The following is a 22,049-nucleotide window of genomic DNA, read 5'->3' as shown; positions in this document are numbered from 1 at the left end:
TTAGAAGTGAGTATGGTTTTCGAGAGGTGGGCTTCACACCCTTACCCACTTAATGTGGAAGTAGCCCCCCGGGCATGATATTTGCTCTCATTGGTAATTCAATAACAGGTGCGACTTCTGGATACTGGTCACTAAAGGTGATTTTTAAATGTAATGGACCTGTGTAGCAGAAAAAGCTATAATGTAAGGAAATCCGTGCAATCATAAAGTTTCGGAATAATTATAAGTGACAGTTGAATTCAACCGGCCAATCAAAGGGCACAGTGCGCAATTTGAAAGCATTCCAAAGAAATTCCATTGATCAATTATACCTTGTGCTACAGTTTGAAATCTGAAATTAATAAATATTTGTAAATAAATAAATAAATATTTGATGGGAATGCCTTTGTTGCACTGAGAGTATAAATACTGGTAGATCTGTTGCTGTTTTAGTTTCTGTTTTTTTATTTTTATGTTTATTGTTTGTCTGACTTAAATAATCAAATGATATACATGTAAGGCTTAATAACATCATTTAAGAGTACTGTAGAATACTTTATTTTCGCTTGGAATTTATTTTCGCTGAAGGGTTGATTCCATGAAAATAAAATCCAGCGAATATACTTTTTTTTTTCTATATTTCAAATTAAACTCATCAAAAATCAGTGAAAATAAATTCCATACAAAACGTCCAAAAAGCCTTTTCAGCGAAAATTAATTCCAGCGAAAATAAAGTATTCCACAGTATTTCAGAAAGTTTGGTAGCTTCTTTAAAAAAGGATGTTTACTGGATAAACATTGATAGCGTCCCACAAGAGAATGCTTTAGTCGTTCCATGGGGTTGCCAGCTCCCCTCAGTTTGTTGTGTTGACAGTGAGTACATCAACAGAAGGTTGGCTAACTGCCATGATCTTTGTTGAAATTTCCCAGATTTCCCACTATCATAGTCATTATTGTTAAAATTTTCTTTCATAACCTGCATTGTAATTTACTATGAGTGTTCAGGCTGATTTAATAAAGGGCGATGGTTGCCGCTCTGTGTTCTGTTTGATATGGGACAGCGACATACAATCTGATTAAAATAAGATCTTAGTTTGGGCTTTATTCTTTTTATGTGTTTAATTATTTATTATACATTTTATTTTATTTTTATTATTTATTTGCTGACAGTTTTTTAAGAGTTTTGGTAATAGTATGTGGCAAAATAAAAGATATGTAAACAATAATAAAAACAATTACAAACTAGTAAATATATATAGTTAAAATAAAATAAAATATTGAATTCATGCATACAATACATCAGGTTATAATCAGATCAAGCGACGTATACGATGCGTATAAAATCCATTGTTTGTTTACATGAAAATCGAACACGCGCTGCGCGACAGCCACTGCCCTTTAAAGTAGGATGTGATTCTGACATGTGTGCATGAAGAAGAGACAATATTATAAATCTGACTATAGTTAACAGTATTTAATAGTCAACAACAGTATATGGATTTCTACTTTTTGTTCAGAAAACTGTAAAAACATGTACAAAAAAGGAGATTTTTAGCATCAGTTTCCAGACATAACATTGAAAACACTTTTTGTCAACAACATTCTATTAAAAATTATGAGTTTTTGAATATTTCTTGACATCAAGAGATACATATATTATTTGTTTGAAAAACATCAATGAGCAAAATTTTGAGATATTATTTTTATCAAATTTTGTAACATTTATTGCCACACAGGTAAAAATAAAGATAGCATTAACATCACAAGTTGAACTCACCAGACAAATGAACCTGTGCAGTGTGAATCTTAATCATAAAAATTGGTGGCATTGAACAGATATCTGTAAAACAGAACCTCCAGGTTTAATACAGTCAGTATTATATTACTGGTAATCATAATACTGAATAGCAACATGCCATCTATTGAATTTGACTCAATGCAAGAATTAACAGAATCTTAATTAACTAAAGTGCTAACAACCTCTTTGTGAGAATGTACTTCTTCAAATGAAAAAAAAATGAGAACGTAAATTTTCAAATTAACATTTTGAATTAGTGAAATTACAAATTAGCTAGATTAACTAAAATAGCATGCAAGCAAAAAAGATGTTGCACTAGTGAATGAAGATTTGACAAAAGTAACGGTATTACGAAAATGACTGCCAGACGACCAGATTTGATCAGATCACACAACAAACTTAGGTGCACATGAATCTTGTGATATTGTAGTGTACGTGTACCAACTTTGAACATCATTTGTCAATTGGTACTGTCCCGGCAATGTTGTCAATGCATAATTAAAACAAATGGCTACCAGTCAGCCATCTTGAGTTAGATCTCGGAAAAAAAATAGCATTGTGCGCTTGCAAATTAATCTCCATTATCTTGTTGAAAATCATTGTCATCAACTGAGAAATGGTTCTGAATATTTTTCTGACTTTGTCTGAAGAGGAATTAAAAAAATAATTTCTGGTAACATATATCTATCTTTGTGAGACAAAGGTGGTTTATTATGTTTAATATACTGTACATGTGTCAATTGCTCCCAATGGTGGCGCTGTTCCGCATAATAAAGTACGCGTTAAACTAATTCTCACTGTACCTGTGAAATCGTCATCATATATTGCACGGAGAACTTCAAGCTCATCAGCTTGTTCTGCGATGGTATCCATTAGACACGAACTTGATAGTGGGCTGGTCTGGTCTATCAGTTGTACTTCAACTTCCGTGTTTGAAAACACTTTTAAAATACTAACAACTTATCCACCGTGTCACGACAACATCTTGGCATATCACTAGCAAGCAGCCAGCACACATGTGGTATTTGTATGAAAGTTCAATGATTAACTGAATATTCACCCGAAAACCATATTTCTAATCATTGTGAAATGGAGACGTCATAACAGTGGTGATAAAAAGCGCCCTCAATAGACTTAGATTCAAATGATGTAGAGAAGCAGACAATGGAGGCGCTCTTACATTGTATCATATAGATAAATGACGTAATAATAATAATAATAATCGTCACGTGGTTCGTTTGTTTAAAACAAAACATGCCCCCGGCTCTCTTGTCTAAGACCTCAGGTGAGCTGGGTTTGTCATTTTGTTTGCAGGCTGAAAGGAAGCTGAGAGGGCGCGCCTGGCAGTCATTTTTCAGTACCTACCCCAGGGGTTGAGGTTGTGATAACTATTGAGAGAGGATAGTCTGGCGTCAAATTCGAATATGTACAATAGTATGAAAATATGTATGTCTGACATTGGGCATATTAATATACTGTAGTGGAGTGGGAGGAGAATCTGGAAGGCGATCTGAGGCAGGGCATAAGGACGACATTGGCTCGCCAAGATTACCTTAAGCCATGAAAGTATCCATAATTTACGTTTCGTAATGATTTTTTGAGTCGATTGATCATCGGCTAATACCACTAGGTTGCATATGTAAGTGCAAAGCGACATATGTTTGCAACGATACGAGGTCATTTAGTAAAATTTATTTCTATCAGTATTGTGAAAAATTTGATTAATTTAGGATAACTCAGTTTCTGGGTAGAGAGAGCGCCCCCTATGTTAGTAGTTTGGGTAATGTATTTCCCATCGTCATTTGCGGCCCGCCATATTTGAGTTGGCTACTTTTTCACCCATCCCTACCACAGACCCTATTTTTTTTATTTTCCTTTAATGTTTACTGTTCATTCCTAGTTTTTATTGTGTTTCCCTTACACCTTTATACTTGTATATAGTTAAGCCTGGGTGCTTTTGTGCTATTTTTGCTGTTCAATAATAAAGCACCACCTTTTCTGCCAAGATGTTGTAGTGTATGTGTTTCAGTAATTTCAAGTTTTAGAAGGTCACTACAATAGCATTTACCTGTAAGGAAAAACTAATAATAACCATTAATAAAGAAAGAACTAATTTAAAAAAAAGTTGAATTAATCATTCGTATGCAATAGAATAACGCAGTAAAGTAAATACTGAATTACATTTTCTCAATATTTTCTGAATTATTAACTTTTTACTCAAGTTGAACAATGTTTTAAAAACTGCCTGTCCATCTACACTTTCCATCAAGCAAAGAGGAAATCTAATAGATATATTTACTTAGGTGCAGGGTGGGTAAACTTAAAGAGGAGCAATAATCTTGACTATGCGAATTGCGAAAGTTTAAAAGGCGTGGCATTCTCCCATCTACAGCAAGACATTGATAAAAAGTACGCAATTTTATTGATCGCTGCAAACATTATAGCTACAATGTGTTTTGGACAGAGGTAGGTTATGTGCTCTTATGTGACATCATATCGCATTTCTCAATTACATGATAAATTCCAAAAAAAATCGATAATCTGTGATTATATGAGTCAATGGTGATAAAAATAAAGTTAAAATGTATCTTAGAAAGTGTGTATGTAAACGACTTGCTGTTTAAAACTAATTCTCCTAAAATTATGATATTATGCAGTAACCCCGAATTAAAAGCGCAAACGCGAGCCGCACATGGACATCAACATCACATCCGGCACACAGGTATACCGTTGTGTTAAAAGAAAGATTTTAATGTCTGAGTAGACTTACATACTTAAACACATGATATTGTCAAATGCAGCAAATAAAAATAGTCAAATAAATGTATGTACATTATTGTTTTTGCTTAAGTGTAATACTAAAAAGTCAGGTTGAAGTAATTGCGAGATGTGTAAAGTAAAAGTAGAACTGACCTGAAAGATTTTCACTCATTTGCTATGAAAACCGAAATAATAAGCATTGGACGTGTGTGCATTGGGGAAGCCTTAGTCAAAAATGAAATGTTTCTTATATTTGTGAGTTTGTTTCAAAACTACAATTACCCCCCAGCAAAGGTAAGCCTTGTCTGAAAGGTCACTGCGAGAAACAGATTATACGTCGTTGTCCGTATAACGTCCTTGCTATTTCACGCTGAAATGTTATTAGAAACAGACATATGCATATTGATGTAAATGACATACTAAGGTTGAGCAATACAAGATAACTCACCATTATCCCTATCAATGAATTATGTCAATAATCACTTATGCTTTTATCAGTGACACCCATCGCTCATGTATTTGCATACTAACTTGGTATTAATATATTTAATACATTTGTATTTATTATTATTATATGATGGAGACTTTCAATAGAAATATACATACAATACAACTTTTTTTACTTTTTTTTAACTTGACATATTTGTATTTGTAATTTACAAGATATGTAAGCTCACAGGTTCTTTATACAGTTGTATGTTATGAAACAGATTTGTTACTTTTTACCAATTGGTGATTGGTAACTTTCTTAAGAAATCTAGATGCGTTGAAGTTATTTGAAAGATGGGCTTATTTTTTGTGTCACGAAACTCAATTCAAAAACAAATGATCAAATCAAATGATAAACTTAAAGCATCTTGATTAATAAATGTGTAACTGTAAACTGAATGAGTTATTTTAGTCATGTATGAATAGTTTGTCTATGATTACTATTATTTTATAGATTACATTTAGCAATATTATTGTGTTATTTCATTTTTTATGCTTTGCTACGTTTAATTAATTATATTATTTTTGTTGTTTAAACAGAATAGTATAACACTCCTAATTGTTTATGTATGATTAAATACTATGTAGTTCATTAAGCATCAATGAATATGTTTTTATACTTTTATAACTTGCTACAGGCTTGACAAATCTGTACCATAACTGCTCACAATAGTTCATATAAAGTGACAAATTGTAAAGTATAGTCTATAATCCCATTCAAGTTGATATGCTCCAGCTTATTTGCCAATATATACGTCGATAATCCCCGACATAAATCAATTTAAAACTTTGTCGCAGTTGTTGCATTTATGAAACGCCAGAATCATGTATATTTGGTCGTGAACCCCCACTCTGTCTATTGTAGTTATTTGAAGACTGTACACACTTAATATCATACTAAATTCACCAAATTTAACAAGTGTTTCTGCTTTTTACACTGATGTTAGCGTGAGCGCTGGCAAGCCTAATAGGTTTCGTTTGTATACAGTGCCACCATATTTAACCATATGCGTGTTATTATGATTCATGTACATGAGGAATTATTTGACGTTATTACTACATCATCCGCTTACTCAAGATTACCCGAGTGTGGCAGAGTCAGCTTGAAACCATCCTTGTGCATGGTTGGTACATCAATCTTGTTATTACTGTTGTGATTAGCGATGTCTCAATTGCTTCGATGACGCACCATCGGATGCACCACCATTCTTACTGATTGGTTACGCAACTTTCATGCATATGAAATAAAGGTGGTCAGCATGACGACATTGGTGAGCGGTTTAGTTCTTCAGGCCACACCACAACAATACAGTGCTTTCTGTGATAGAGGCTGGTATCTGATCAACCGTTTTTCAGAATGCCATTCATACAATCCCTACAAACAATGTCCTTATTGACAAGACACCTGATGGACCCAGTGTCTCTGGCACTTTACTCAGTTAGTCAGACTCATCAACTAGAAGGAGTTGAAGCCCTGTAGAATCTTTCGTCTCACAAAAGAGGCAGACTGGTATTAGTGAGGTTCAATAACGTATCAACGGTGACCTACCTCAACAAGGAGGGAGGCACGAGCGGCGAGATCACAGCTCTTAAACAGTTTGGCAGTGACTCTTCCATTACAATTAGATAAGAATAAAGTCTATGAATTATGTCACAAATTATTCCTGATATCGCTGCGTCGTCCAGTTTACTAACTTGAGCATTGTTAACAACACTGTGCATGTTAAATTGCATTTGTTACTGGACCTATGACAGATACATGGTATGCACACATGCAAAATACAGGAATATGTAAACCTGTTCAAATCAATGCATTTATCGCTACGTGCACAGTATGTCGACTAACGATGGTGGCGTATTCTGTCAATTTTTCTAATAAATATGTTGTATACAGTCGATATTAACACTTTATGAATCATGCATACCTAGATTGAATATTGCATGTGAGTTTTCTGAAGAACTTAGTACTTAGAAGTAAAATATTTGTGTTACTCCCATGAACGCATCAAAATCCAGTAAGCCACGTGATAATTCACAACGTGTCTCGATTTCGAGTTGTATTATATAAGAGTACATATAATTATATCTTCCACGGCCTAGTGGGATGGTATTGGTATGTTGCTAACTGATTAAATATTTGAATTTAATACAGTCGGCATATCATAATACCCAGGGTAATGTCATAAGCATCTCACTATGCTTTAAATTATGTTATATTTGCTGGCCATCTAGTTAGGTCAATGGCATACATACCATAAGGTCAAAAAAAACTAATGTTGCCCTCAAGTCGAAAAATTTTAAAAATTGGGTCGGTCGGTCGTTTTTTTTTTCAATTCGTGAAAACCAAGAGTATCGTAAATAGCCAAGGTATATGGACTCCATAGTATTCGGAACATACATGTCGGAGAAATACAGATCCTTAATTTTAGAGGAAACACTTTTTTACTGCTTAAAATGGTGAGTTTTTAATATTTGGGTCTATTAAAAAAAACAAAAAACAAAAAAAACAAAAAAAAACCGCGACCTGATATTTCACTTTTTTTCGGTCGGTCGCTGAGGGCAACAAAACAATTTTTTGGCCTAATGTTTACATACTGTAGCCCCAACTGTAGTTTTTTTCACTCAGTTTTGGTAGTATTGCATATAGTTGGCTGCATTAATCCATAATTGTCCTATCAATACACACTTTAATGCCACAGTTATTTTAACGTAAACACTCAGTGCTTTATTTTGATAATATAATATTGAAATAATATACTCATGGCACAATACTAATGTCACAATAACATGAAAATGATTAGACAATTTAGATATAGACACATTAATGATTATACGATATAATACAAAACATAATGTTAAAACATTGGCATAACGCTGAACAAAACTGATAATAATAATGATATAATATAAAACAATATGATATAATATGACAATAATAACGTGGATGGAAATGGAAAATAAATTATATAGAAAGGACATAATGATGATGAAATGAAAATGAGTAATAAACATGACGGAATAACGATGAAATCAGGGTAATGATGAAATAATATAAACTTAATAACAATGGTGAAACAATGACACAATAATGATATAACAATGGTGAAACAATGACACAATAATGATGAAATAATGATATAACAATGGTGAAATGATATATACATAATGAAACAATTTTTAAATTTGGCATGTATGAAAATAATATTGTATGTAATTCAAATTGTTTTATAGTTTACATTTTAGCAATTTTGTTTCATTCAGATGGAAAGTTTCGTTTTTGTATTATTTTATCGTTTAATAAAAATAGTGCATTACTTTCATGTTGTCATGTTGCCTGGTTGTCATTTATAAATATACTTTGATTATGTACAGTATAATTAACTGTGTGTTCTGTATACAATGGAGACAAGCATACATTCATTTGAATGGCACATATGTAGTGTATATCTTTTATTCTATTGTCTATTACACACGGCTCTATGTGGGGTTTCCCGCTGGGTTTTGTTATAGACATGTGGTACACATTCAGTGCTTTGTTACACCCACTCTGTGGTGACTGTCTTGAACTGAGTGTGCTATGTCGGGTTGTTGTCCTGGGCGGTCCTTGCAATGGGCTTAAGGAATAGATCTAACATTTTGTTCTTGTGCTATAAAGGACACATTAAAGGGGACGAGTAATCATCTGTGCGCAATTATATTATTAAAATATATATTCACGAATTACCATTATAAAGATCATCGTCCTGGTTGATCAACCTCACCATAGTTTTTTTAAAGGGCAGTGGTCGTCGCACCGCGACCTGTTCGATATGGGATTCGTCGCGGCGCGTGTAAAATACATTTTTTGTTTACATGAAATTAAAAGACGCACTGCGCGACGACCACTGCACTTTAAACAAGATTTACCAACAGACAGAGGATGCAACATTCCAAATGGCCGAATGTACAGCTCGCTATGGGACTCGAACATTCCCAGCTTTTTTGATCATCAAGAAAAACACATTTGTTTTTCAAGGTTTCAAAATACAAAGAATAAATCCTACAGACTAGAATAGATATTACACGCCCTCAACACCTAATACTTCTATCAATTACACATCACCGAACACCAAATTAACTTAACACACTACAGCCAACATCTAATAAAAAATAATTTTAGCTTTGGCCATGAAATTAACATCCTATTCACAAACTAATTTAAATTAACATTTAACAAGAAATTGGACATATTCGCCTAAATAAATCAATACTCATAGGTCTGACCTACATAGCGTTGCATAATACCAGGATGTAGAAATCCAAACGGACCACCGACACCCCAGAAACAATTATTTCTCTGCCTACAACAATTCCCGGGAAATTTCCAGCACTAAGAAATAGGAAATAGGATCGCACCTTTTTTGCTAGTACACACACTGACCAGAAACATATTTGTTAGGCCTGATATAACTGGTAAATACACACAGGCGCACTTAGGAAGACTCGGCATGTTTTGACGACACTTTATTTTATATCTGTTCATACGAAGCTTTGAATCCCGCATCTGTTCCAGCTTCATCAGTTATGAAATATATAGCCATGAATTATGTGTGGATTCCGCTTTCCATGACAGGGGATCATATCCACAAACAGACATGAGCTCTGTGCCACTCCAATGAATGCCATCTATCACCCATACGCGATCTTTAACGCAGCCACTGCTTTCCTGGACATCGAGAGACACGAAGGACAAACGTATTCTCTGCCAAATAACAATGTTTGTTAAAATTCACTATTTTTCAAAAAAATTGAAGTAGCCAAAAAAACATTAAAATTAAAGTTTACACACTACAGTACACTACAGTACACTACACTACAGTACAGTACACTACACTACAGTACACTACAGTACACTACAGTACACTACAGTACAGTACAGTACACTACACTACACTACACTACACTACACTACACTACACTACACTACACTACACTTGTGTGTAACAGTCGGTAACGTGTCTGTACGCTCGTGTTGAACCATACGTTTTATAATATAAAGATTATTCCATTCATTTGCTGTGCAAATGGTAAAAATAGTATGCACTTTGGTGTGTGGTCTGTACATGTTGGACAATCTCTAACTTAACATTTCACATGTAAAACGTACGGAGGTACTTACATACTCATACGGCATAATTAAAAATGTGAATTACGAGGTTCCCTCTTTTATTTACTAAAGAGGAACAATTACATTAATTACACTACACTAGTTATACTTATATACGGTTAAAATGCTCGCCGTGGGGTCAAATATTAATCACATATCAATGTATCAATGTGTATCTCGTGTGCTGCCTTTTTACGACTTTTCTCTCCAACTGAAAGTTATTATGTTTATTGTTACATTTTGCCATGTGTATAAATTCGTCATGTCGATATTCTATTATAAATTGCGTATTAGTACTGACAACGTTGATCAATTCTACTTCACCAGATATTTAGTGCCCTAAATTTAAATTTAAATTACCGTCCCTGTTCAATATCGCATAGCTCAGTTCGAATCCAAGCCCATTCACGTTATCTGAGTCTGTTTTGAACACTATATATAAGTCAGCCGATGATGAATGTATCACTTGGGGTGAGTCTGTCCCACAGAAATATCCCACTTCCATTTTCTGAGTATCTTCTTTGGCTCCGTCGTATATTAATAGGTAATCGTCTGTGCAGTTCGCGGATTCCTCCAATTCAAAATAATTGAACGTAAGCATTACTATCTGTAATATACAATTGTTTACATTAGCACAGAATGAAGTGCCACGCAATTGAGTATGCTGGTAACATTTGGATATTTACACGGGTCAGTAATACTGAATCTGACGCGAAGTTTCAGTAATCTAAATAATCAAAGCGTGCGTCTATAAAAAGCGTTCACGCGTGACGCAACTCTCATGGGTGTCGCTAAACATGATATATCAGTATTTGTGATGATCTGAGATTTTATCTTTCAATTTCAGAAGAACGTTTCTGAATTATAGTATTCCTTTCCCCAATCTTATCCAACGTGTGAGTAGTGTTCATTACAAGTTTACTACAATAGGTACTATAAGTGATCGTGCTCGCGTGAGTTTGTAAACTACAGAACTACAGTATTTGACGTATTGTGTTAGTGTTAGTTGTGACATATTCTTCCGAAAACTTAGTATACCTCGTACTTATTGGTGTTAATATATCTTGTAATTATTGCTTTGTTTTCATCATTTATCTAATTATGTTGATGTGCATATCCACCCACAAAACATGTGTCATGTGAATAAATAAACGTTATCATAAATGTTTTTTTTTTAAATTACCTTGAGTTGTGTCAGTTATCAATTTGTCAACACTTACTTTGCCATCAGAGTTTGTCCCAATTTGCCACTCAGTGCAAACATCATTTGTGGAAGAGACGGTGATAATTCCAGAAAGGTCTTCGACAATGATGATGTCATCTGTACATACAGGGCTGACTAAAACATAAATGTTCATTCTATTAATCGAGGTATTTTGTCCGTGACTTCTAAAATGTCTCATATACATATCAAGAACTATGAAAACTTGTGAAATATTTTATATTTTATATATAAATATAGGTTCTGAAAACACCCAGAAGTGCTCTATTTCTTATCACACCATATTTGTTTGGCGAAAAATTGAATAAAATGTTCAAAACCTATTTTTATAAAAACTGACCAACCAACCAATTGATCTATATGTTGACCTTTCGCATTATTGCCGTCGTATCGGATTAAATGTAAACCGAATAAGCTGACTAATCGTTGTTTTATGTTCGTCTAAGCAAATTCGCAAAATTGTATACGTTTTGAATTTAAATATATCAAATGGAATTGCAATTGAAAATGAATATTAGCAGTTACTCATCTTAATGCAAGAAATTTGGAAATATTTACCGCTGAGCTTCAAACTTGAACCCGACAGCTTTAATTAGGATCGTTTTCTCAGTTTTACTCTATGAACGCATTCAAATGTCAGTGACACTTATATCCGCTCAACTCATCTTTGGTAAATTTTAAATATGCAATAAAATGTTTTGTTTTTTTTTCAAATTATTACAGTTTTAAATAATAAAATCTATTGAGGTCAATGTTCAATTGTTTCTAAAAGACTTGCATTTTTTTTATTTATAACCACCAGCTCAATTTATTGATGAAATGCACTTTTATTATTTCAATTTCAATAAACAAAGCCGGAGGAATGATTGATTGTTGGCTTCATTCATTGACTTATTTACACACATCTATTGAAAACAATTAAATAGAAAACATTGCGGAGATATAAACAACATCCCCATTATGATCATACCTCATCCGATCAAACAACAACTGGAATGAAGCAAATCTAAATCAAAAAATAAACATACCCGCCAAGAATTCTGCATCGAAGCCAGTGCCTGTTGTATCGCTATTTGATGTGAATCGAACAAGAAGAACATTAAACTTGGTAGTAATAACCCGGTGCACTGTTTCATGATGGCCGCAATATACACGAGGACTTGTGGCACCACCTGTATACACCTCTAAAGCATCATTTTCACAATTCGGGCTATCCTCTAAATCCATTGAAAACACTTTAAATTCAACAACCTGAAACCATAGAAAAAGAATATAACCCCATCTGTTCATCTGTCGGAAATTGTAAACAATTTCCGACAGATGAAATTATTACCGTATACTCCATTCTTATCATAGTTCGTTTCCCCGAGTTTAGTAATTATGCAATTATGTTGCTCAGATACCTGGCATGTTTAGCATACCTGGTGGAAATAATCTAATGTGGCTATTCCACAGCTTGGCCGATTAGACAAAACTCTTTGTCTTGTAGTTTGAAGTTTTGTAGCCATGCCTTCTTTATCTGGAAACCAACAGTTTTCTCTAAAATCGACCAGTTCTTTTTTTAAAAACTGACCGCGTTTACTGGATAATCTCTTGTCTCAGAACAAAAGTTTCTGATCGGTCGGCACATTGTCACTTGTCCATTAAAAGTAGTGTCTTTTGAGAAACTTACAGTATTTTCTATGAAGAACGACTGACTTGTTGAAATAATGTATTGTTATAGCCGATTGCCAGGTCGATACTTGTTACAGCCCTACCTTATCTACTGGTACCACAACATGCCATTGAAAACACGCATTGTTCTCATACGATGATATACCGTCATATCCAGGCAGTCTTATTTGTTCATAACTCACTCCAGAATATTCTATCACAGAACAAGAATCCGTTGAATCATCATCTGAATCGTTATTTCTAGTAGCTGGTTTGTAAGAAACAAAGATAATCAGTTTATTCTATATTACCACATGTAATCCCGACCAGCGTGGTGGGATAAAGAATGCAGCGCAGCTAAAATAGAAAAATATAAAGCCCTAAACAAATTCAGACTCTCAAATATCAATAGTGATTCGACCACTTATAGAGTTGCTAAAAATAATTTCAAAGCAATATGTAGAAACAAGAAACGGTTATCTATAGACAAACAAAAATACAAACTTTTAGAAGCAAAACAAGATTCTGTGAAATTCTGGGCCATTTTGCGAAATATTAAATGTAATGCGCCCCTAACCAATGAAATTAAAGCGGACTGTTGGTACAATTATTTTCATGGCCTGTTAAACAAACCAATCTCACCTGCAAATGAATTCAAAAAAGCTGTAATTAGGAACCTAGAACTACACGATGAGCAATGTGACCAGTGTGATGATAATGTGTCACTTGATTTAAATGCAAATATAACTATGTTAGAAATTGAGAAAGCAATTAGAAGTTTGGCAAATAACAAGACTCCGGGTCACGATGGCCTTGTAATAGAACTATTTAAACATAGCTGGATTCACATTGGTCCTGTCTTATTGCTTCTATTCAATAACATACTCTCCAGCTGCAACTTTCCATTAACCTGGTGTAAAGCCATTACCTCGCCACTACACAAAAAAGGTGATCGCTCTGATGTCAACAATTACAGGGGTGTCTCTCTTATATCAGTAACAAGCAAGATTTTAACAAAAATCCTAAATTCACGTCTGGACCACTGGTGTCGTAAGAATTGTATATTATCTGAAGCGCAATGTGGTTTTCGGCGAGGCTACAGTACAAGTGACAATATTTTTACACTCCAAGCCATGGCAGCAAAATATTTAACGAAGAAAAAAGGGCGCTTTTATTGTATTTTTATTGATTTCGCTAAGGCGTTTGACTCGATTCAACATGATTTTCTGTGGTCGAAACTAATCAATTATGGGATTCATGGAAAATTCTTGTCGGTTATTCGCTCAATGTACAGTACGTTGCAATCTTGTGTTATTTCATCTGGTGGTCTCACTGAATATTTTAAATGCACTATCGGGACACGTCAAGGTTGTATGCTTAGCCCTATATTATTTACTATTTTTATCAATGATCTCGTTTCATACACTAGTACTGTTGGATGTGAGGGTGTTTGCATTGACAACGATCTTCACAACCTTAATATCTTGATGTACGCGGATGACGTAGCCGTGGGTTCTGATATGCCAATACATACTCAACGACAAATAAATAAAGTACACAAATTTTGTTCTCACTGGGGTCTAACTCTAAACCTAAACAAAACACAGATAATTGTTTTTCGCAGGGGTGGTTTTCTAAAATAAGGTGAAAAATGGTTCTATCGCGATCATGAAATTAAAATCGTCCCTCAGTACAAGTATCTTGGTGTATTATTTTCCTCCAGATTAAGTTGGAATCCGACCAAATTAAACCAATCAGCACAGGGTAAAAAAACAATGTTTCAACTTAAAGTATTGATTCGAAAACTTGGTGGTATGACCACATCTGATTCATTCAAATTATTTGATTCCATCATTGTGCCAATCTTATTATATGGTAGTGAAATCTGGGGTTACGGGAACGCTCCTCAAATTGAACAAGTTCAGAATCAATTTTGTAAATTTCTACTCGGTGTGAGTAATAACTCAAGCGATTTATCAGCTGTTGGCGAATCTGGTCGTTTTCCTCTCTATGTTATTTACTTTAAAAGATGCGTTAGCTACTGGCTGAGATTATTACAAATGGACGGTAATAGATATCCTCATAAATGTTATTTAATGTTAAAAAGATTATCCGACCAACGTGTTATAACGTCGGTAAATTGGGCTTTTAATGTAAAGATTTTGCTATTTCGCTTCGGATTCGGTCATGTATGGCTGAACCAAGGTGTAGGCTCGAAAAGTGTGTTTCTTTCACAGTTCACACAAAGAATTAAAGATTGTGCGCAACAAGTATGGCACGACGACAGTGCTTCTTCCCCCAAACTCCGTTCCTATCTCGATTTTAAGTCGTCACTTGAGCAAGAAAAATATTTGTCTTGCATCCATGTTTTCAAATTCAGAGCTGCATTGTCAAGGTTACGTTGTTCTTCTCACAATTTGCGTATTGAAAAGGGAAGACATGAAAATGTCCCCCTCGATAATAGATTGTGTGAATACTGTGTTGAACGAAATCAACTTTATGTTGAAGACGAATATCATTTTATAGCTATTTGCCATCGTTATCAACGAATTAGAGCAGAATTTTTGCCTGTATGGTTCCGCACCAACCCCACTTACAACAAATTTATCTCGCTCATGAGTTCAAGAAACGATGTAATTTTAAATCAGTTAGCGGGTTATGTTTATTTCGCCATGAAAAGCAGAACTTAAATGATTTTTTGTTTTTTCTATTGTTACAATTGTTAAGTGAAACTGTATTTGCTCTTTGGGCCAATGGCCTTTTTGCTTTGTAATAAAAATATATATACATGTATTCCATTCAATTACATCGATCACAATATCACACAAACCATGAATTATTTGCGTGTGTAAGTGAGAATGTTTAATTTTTTTTAAATAACTCACATATTAATATCGGTGCTACAATAGCCATTGTCATGGCAACGCCAATTATAAACCCCAGAATTAAATGTCCAACGGTTTTACGATTTGTATCTCTCATCTCCAATTCTATCTTGAATTGATCCGATATAGACTTGTTAGCATTTGAATTCTGTGAAAATACGGATAGACATTTATAACAGCTAGCAACTCTGTTCGTGTAACAAAATATTCAATGGGAAAAGTTAATGTCAGATTTTTTACACTCTCTCTTTATAACGCTGCGTAATTAACATTAATGCCTATTAGTGAAACGTTCAAATATAAGCAATTTTTATTAGAAATTTAAAATAAAACCAATTAAAACAGGATACAAATTAAAATAGTGTGTTTTATGGATTAGAGTAGTCTAACAAACACGTGTAATATAAATTCAATAATGTATATATATACTATACTAGCATATCGTACTGTATTATCGTTCTACTATTGGACGAGTAATATACTAATATATTGCGTTAACAACTTTTGACAATATAAAATGTGGTATATAAAACTTACCTCTGGTTGTACTTTATTGGCACTCATGGTGTATACATAAATTAGAAGAAATATTGCCTCCAATTGTTTTTCAAGGGCGTTGTTGCAATGTTACAGCGTACACTGCCTTCAGAAATCAAATTTGAATTGTAGAAAATGTAATTGATAAAATCACTTTTGAAAAAGCGGCGGTCGTCGCACCGCTTACTGTTCGACACGGGTCTCAAAGCGACGTTACCACTCATGCTCATTTGTTCAAAACTCGTCATCACGTAATATTCGAACAATAATATATTTTCCTAAATGTAAGATTAAACAATGTCTATAATTTTGCTACATCTTAGTGATATGACAACATTATAATAATACTCTGATTGGTATGTTCCCTGAGTCGACATATACAACGCGTATACATTTCATTGTTTGTTTCCGTGAAATTCGAACACGCGCTGCGCGACGACCACTGCCCTTTAATAGTTAAATGATATATGAAACATTACTTCCCATAACACATTAAAAACATAAAATATGCATTATGATGTTGCATTTATTGATCTATATGAACTATTAAAAGTAGATTCTTTTTCTCCCGGTATTTCCAGACATTTTCGTCGTTGGAGAGTATAAGAAGTTCTTATGCCCTAGACAAATATACCTGCAAGGTAACTGCTCCTGAACCCGCTAAAACCGCTTTAAAATGAGTGCCTGTTGAACCTTATTTATGACTTTATCGCAATTCACAATTTCGACGTATATAACCAGTGTAGTTACAAAACCACATGCAAACACCCTTAGACGCGCATGCGCATTGTCAGTACGAGCTAATGAATACAATGAATACAATCCATCAAATAAAGCCAGGTTTAGCTCGAAAATCGCGTCATTGTAAATTGAACGTTATTATAAAGTTACTTAAAGACAACATTGAGCAGATACCAAACACTGAACACTGTTTCGACTATGTGTTAGGAATTCGTATGTATATTGCCTTGTATTTGAGTGCTGTGTGAGTTCACGCTTTTTTTCTCATATGTTTTTAACTGTTACATTTCTTTAGCCAATTTTTCGTTTATTATTGTAGCTCACAGGCAATATGTCACTTTATGTGTCATTCAACTATCGATTGTTTGAATGTGTTGCAATATTTTAATTAAATGCTAATTTAGCTATGACATTTATTTTCCGTCGTGGATTTGCTATATATGCAAATATGGTGTACCATATAAAATAGAAATTTGTTTTGAAGTTATTGTACTGTGCAATCAAATTATAATAGCGCTTGTAAACATAATAAACAAATTATCGAACTGTACAATAGATTTCTAAAGATTTAAAAATGGTCTTTTCACTCTCACATACGGACCAAATTAATTAGAATATGTTTGTTGATTCCGAGTAAAATGGAACACGAATATATTGTTAGTAAAAAGACATCAGCATTTTTTTAAAAACAAAATTCGGTTTTCATACTAGTGTCATGAATTTGTTTTCGCGTATCTGTTGGTCGACTTAATTAACTGATTATTAGCGAATTGCTGTGTTATGTCTGTCATCGTGTAGGCCTATTTGAAGTTTTGGACGGAACTTGGCTCAGTGGTTTGGAACTAATGACAAGATACCGTCGCTATTCTGACATCCGTAGTTATTAATGTAGTGAACGATTAATCAAAAGATATGACGTATTCAGTACTTAGTATGATTGGCTTTATGATTGAAGGTTACGCCTTAGAGTCTTTTTACTGCTTTGTAATTGGTTAGAGTTTTGAAAATGAATAAAGAGAGTTTGAGTTGGTCTTGGCGAATACTCCACGACAGACGCAGCCTTGGGCAGTCGAGTCCAGTCGAGTCAGTCCGAGAGAGTCCAGGGGCGAGCCTTGAGGCAGTCCAGTCTTGGGCGAGTCTTGGTTCAGCCTTGTGAGAGTCTTGGGGATTTTTTCCCCAGGGCGCTGTGTCTTATAGAGTGCTCGATTGACCGACTAAGACGAGAGCTGAAACGTATTTCGTTGTGTGTGCCTTATTTGACTGTAAAGTTAAAGTGACTTTCCCGACCCCGTACCTCAAGGGAGACAAGACGAGATTCCCCCCTGACAAGTGTGGAGAACCCGAGAGAAAGAGAAATTCCCCCCTGATACGTGGTGTGAGAACCCTGGGCATTGCGTTTTACGCACATTGACATCCTGTGAAGAGAAGTGAAATGACGAAGAGGTGTCTTTCTTGTGAACCGAACTAACAGCTCCATGGCAGAGACGACTCAGAAACCGCGCTTGACGACTAACACCGTTAACAGTATGGCACCGATGAACGACGCTGAAGAGATGAAGACTTCTGAGCCCCTTACGAAGGACTGTAAGATTAAGAATTGAGCGACATTAAAGACAAGAAGATGAAAGAACGACCCAGAATAACGCGACAAGAGAAGAAGACGCTTATAGACTTTGACTTTAGCTATCTGTGTATTGCTTAGAGAACCGCTGGTTGGACACTGTAACTGACACTGTGTAACTCAAGGACGTTGAACTCTTTTCCACAATCCCAACACTATTGCTCAGTAATGTAATGTATTGCTTGCTTTTCCTATTGTTTTTACCGTTTTCTTTTTGTGATGTTGAATTGTATGTATGTAAGCGCCCAGATCTTTGTTTTGAACTGATATTTGGTGACGTGCGAGGTCCTTTATAACGATTTAAGCGCGCCTCAGTGGACAAGTATTTGCAACACAGTGTTTTGAGTTTTGTTAAGTTTTTATGGTGTTTTAATGAGTTTATGAGTACGGATTATGATGGGGAAAGTAATGCCCCAATGAGTTTTTCAGAGTTTTGAGATTTGTCGATGTACAGAGATATCGACGTTTTAAGAGTTCCTTTTGTTTATGTGTTGTTTCCGGAATACTTCTGACGCTTTTTGAGTTGATGGCACCTTTGTAACGTTTTTTAATATCTTTTTGGAATGAGAGTATGGTGCGCTTATATACGTATTGTTTGATATCGCAAGCTTTTGTTCATGATTGACAGGATTATATGTAACTCAGTAGTTTCTATCGTTTTAGTCTTTTTCCCGTCTTTAGTGCCAGAGAAATAATGTATTATGAAAGCGAATTTGTCTTTGCATTCTGTTTCCACGCCGTATGACTTTTGTTTGGATTAACGACTTTTGAGTTCAGTTGAAGTTTATAAGCGTATGTGACAGGAGTTTGATTAATAGTTGTTTATTCATTGTTTATTTAGTTACCGCTTTGCAATGCTTTAACCGAGAGACGCATCCCTGGTAATCACGTGATCATGCTGTCGACTGCAGCGATTGGCTGATCGCTTGGTTACACCGCCACGCCTTAGTTTTTTTGACCTTTTGATATAGAGTTTGTAACCTTAGTAACGGAGACAGTGCAGCGAAGGGTTACCCTCAGCGGACCGTTTTGAGAAAAGTGAGTCGATTGGTAGCCTTTCCCTTGTTTTTGATTTATAACCGTTGATATTTGTGACTTTATAACCATTGTATTTAGACTTTATAATCATTGTACGTAATTAGTGTGTTTTACTCTTTTTGATTTATACCTTTTATTAGTATTGTATTTAACCTGTATGACGATGAGTAGAGAACGGTATCTTTGATTTGTGAACGTGCAATGCCGAGAGGCATATCTCAGTTTGGGTGAAAGGATGTGTCATGAATTTGTTTTCGCGTATCTGTTGGTCGACTTAATTAACTGATTATTAGCGAATTGCTGTGTTATGTCTGTCATCGTGTAGGCCTATTTGAAGTTTTGGACGGAACTTGGCTCAGTGGTTTGGAACTAATGACAAGATACCGTCGCTATTCTGACATCCGTAGTTATTAATGTAGTGAACGATTAATCAAAAGATATGACGTATTCAGTACTTAGTATGATTGGCTTTATGATTGAAGGTTACGCCTTAGAGTCTTTTTACTGCTTTGTAATTGGTTAGAGTTTTGAAAATGAATAAAGAGAGTTTGAGTTGGTCTTGGCGAATACTCCACGACAGACGCAGCCTTGGGCAGTCGAGTCCAGTCGAGTCAGTCCGAGAGAGTCCAGGGGCGAGCCTTGAGGCAGTCCAGTCTTGGGCGAGTCTTGGTTCAGCCTTGTGAGAGTCTTGGGGATTTTTTCCCCAGGGCGCTGTGTCTTATAGAGTGCTCGATTGACCGACTAAGACGAGAGCTGAAACGTATTTCGTTGTGTGTGCCTTATTTGACTGTAAAGTTAAAGTGACTTTCCCGACCCCGTACCTCAAGGGAGACAAGACGAGATTCCCCCCTGACAAGTGTGGAGAACCCGAGAGAAAGAGAAATTCCCCCCTGATACTAGTTATACCTAAATTCAGGCTAGGCTGACAACGTTATATCGTATAACATTTCGGGTATTTCATATATCATTGAAAATTTAGCCCCAAAATGTATTTTTCCCTTCCAAAGCAATTATGCAGTCCGAACCACCTGCTTTTATACACACTTTTTGCCCGTTTTGCTATTAAACTGTAGGATAAATTAAGTGATTTAATCCTTTTCGTTTGTAAATAAACACGCTGCGTTTACACAGTGAATCTCAGTGACAGTGAATAATACCGTTTGTGTATGACTATCTATGGAATCATTTATAATGTACCTTAGCAGGGACACAACCCGTCCAGACCAAAAAATGTATGGCTTAGAATAACTTGGATACAACGCACAACGTCATGGGTACGCTCCAGTATCCGCTATGACCTAGACACGTTAGAATATCTGAAGATTCAGCAATTCTGTTGTCTCTGTCTTGAGTACAGAATATTTTATCAATTTTTTAAAATGTACTACTGATCTTCTACCACTAAAATTTATTATAAGTTTCAGTTTCATTATTTGACTACGTACATTTAAAAAAACACAAAAAACATTAGTTAATACCTTGTACAGCGTTCCTATGGTTAAGTGAACCTAGGGACCTAGAAGAAATGTCAATGTGTTGTTTGGATTAGACAACCGCAGTTCAACGTTTGTTCCCAATTCCGTCATAAACACGCAACTCAAAAGAGCATCATTAAAAATCCACGTAGATATCGTGATTGGCGGTACCAACGATTCACTAGGAATATACGCCAGATAATAACACGCAGCCACGAATGACGGCAAAGGTCGTACAGACCTTACATCTGCGATCACATTATAGAAAACATTAGTAGAAACTGATGAAATATATGGGATTACTTACCTTTGGAAATGATTAGAAAAATCCCGAACTTGTATCCATTCCCATTTACAGCAATATGACTGGATAGGTGACAATTGTAGAATGTGTAGATCGTACCATTTTTTCAGAGTAGGGTGTTTCGAACAAAATTATTGTAGGTTATTGTAGCATTATAATTATAATTCCTATCCTTACATTGCCAAATCATAAATGCGTCAATAATTTACATCTATGCTGCGTTGGATAGATATATCACATGGGATGGATGTTCTTATATCAATTTTGTGTTCTTAAATGCAATGTGTGTTGCATATTTTAATACTGCTATACACTATACCGTAAGTGTTCACCCATCGACGCCAAAGAGGAGCTCAGTCGCTAGAGGGCGCTCATAAAAGTATAAAGGCAATATTTCTTTT

The 22,049-nt window shown here is 35.1% G+C and overlaps 1 protein-coding gene across 1 annotated transcript; it reads left to right on the top strand.

Moving 5' to 3' along the window:
- Window positions 1–14,822: 14,822 nt before the first annotated feature.
- Window positions 14,823–15,737, top strand: LOC146730613 (uncharacterized). Its single transcript, XM_085493733.1, has one exon. The coding sequence runs from the start codon at window positions 14,823–14,825 to the stop codon at window positions 15,735–15,737; it is 915 nt and encodes a 304-aa protein (XP_085349859.1).
- Window positions 15,738–22,049: the final 6,312 nt, after the last annotated feature.

This window comes from Saccoglossus kowalevskii, chromosome 19, assembly GCF_978046115.1.
Source record: "Saccoglossus kowalevskii chromosome 19, keSacKowa6.1, whole genome shotgun sequence".
NCBI classification, from domain to species: domain Eukaryota; kingdom Metazoa; phylum Hemichordata; class Enteropneusta; family Harrimaniidae; genus Saccoglossus; species Saccoglossus kowalevskii.
The sequence above is the reverse complement of the archived record's forward strand: the minus strand, read 5'-3'. Positions and strand labels throughout refer to the sequence as shown.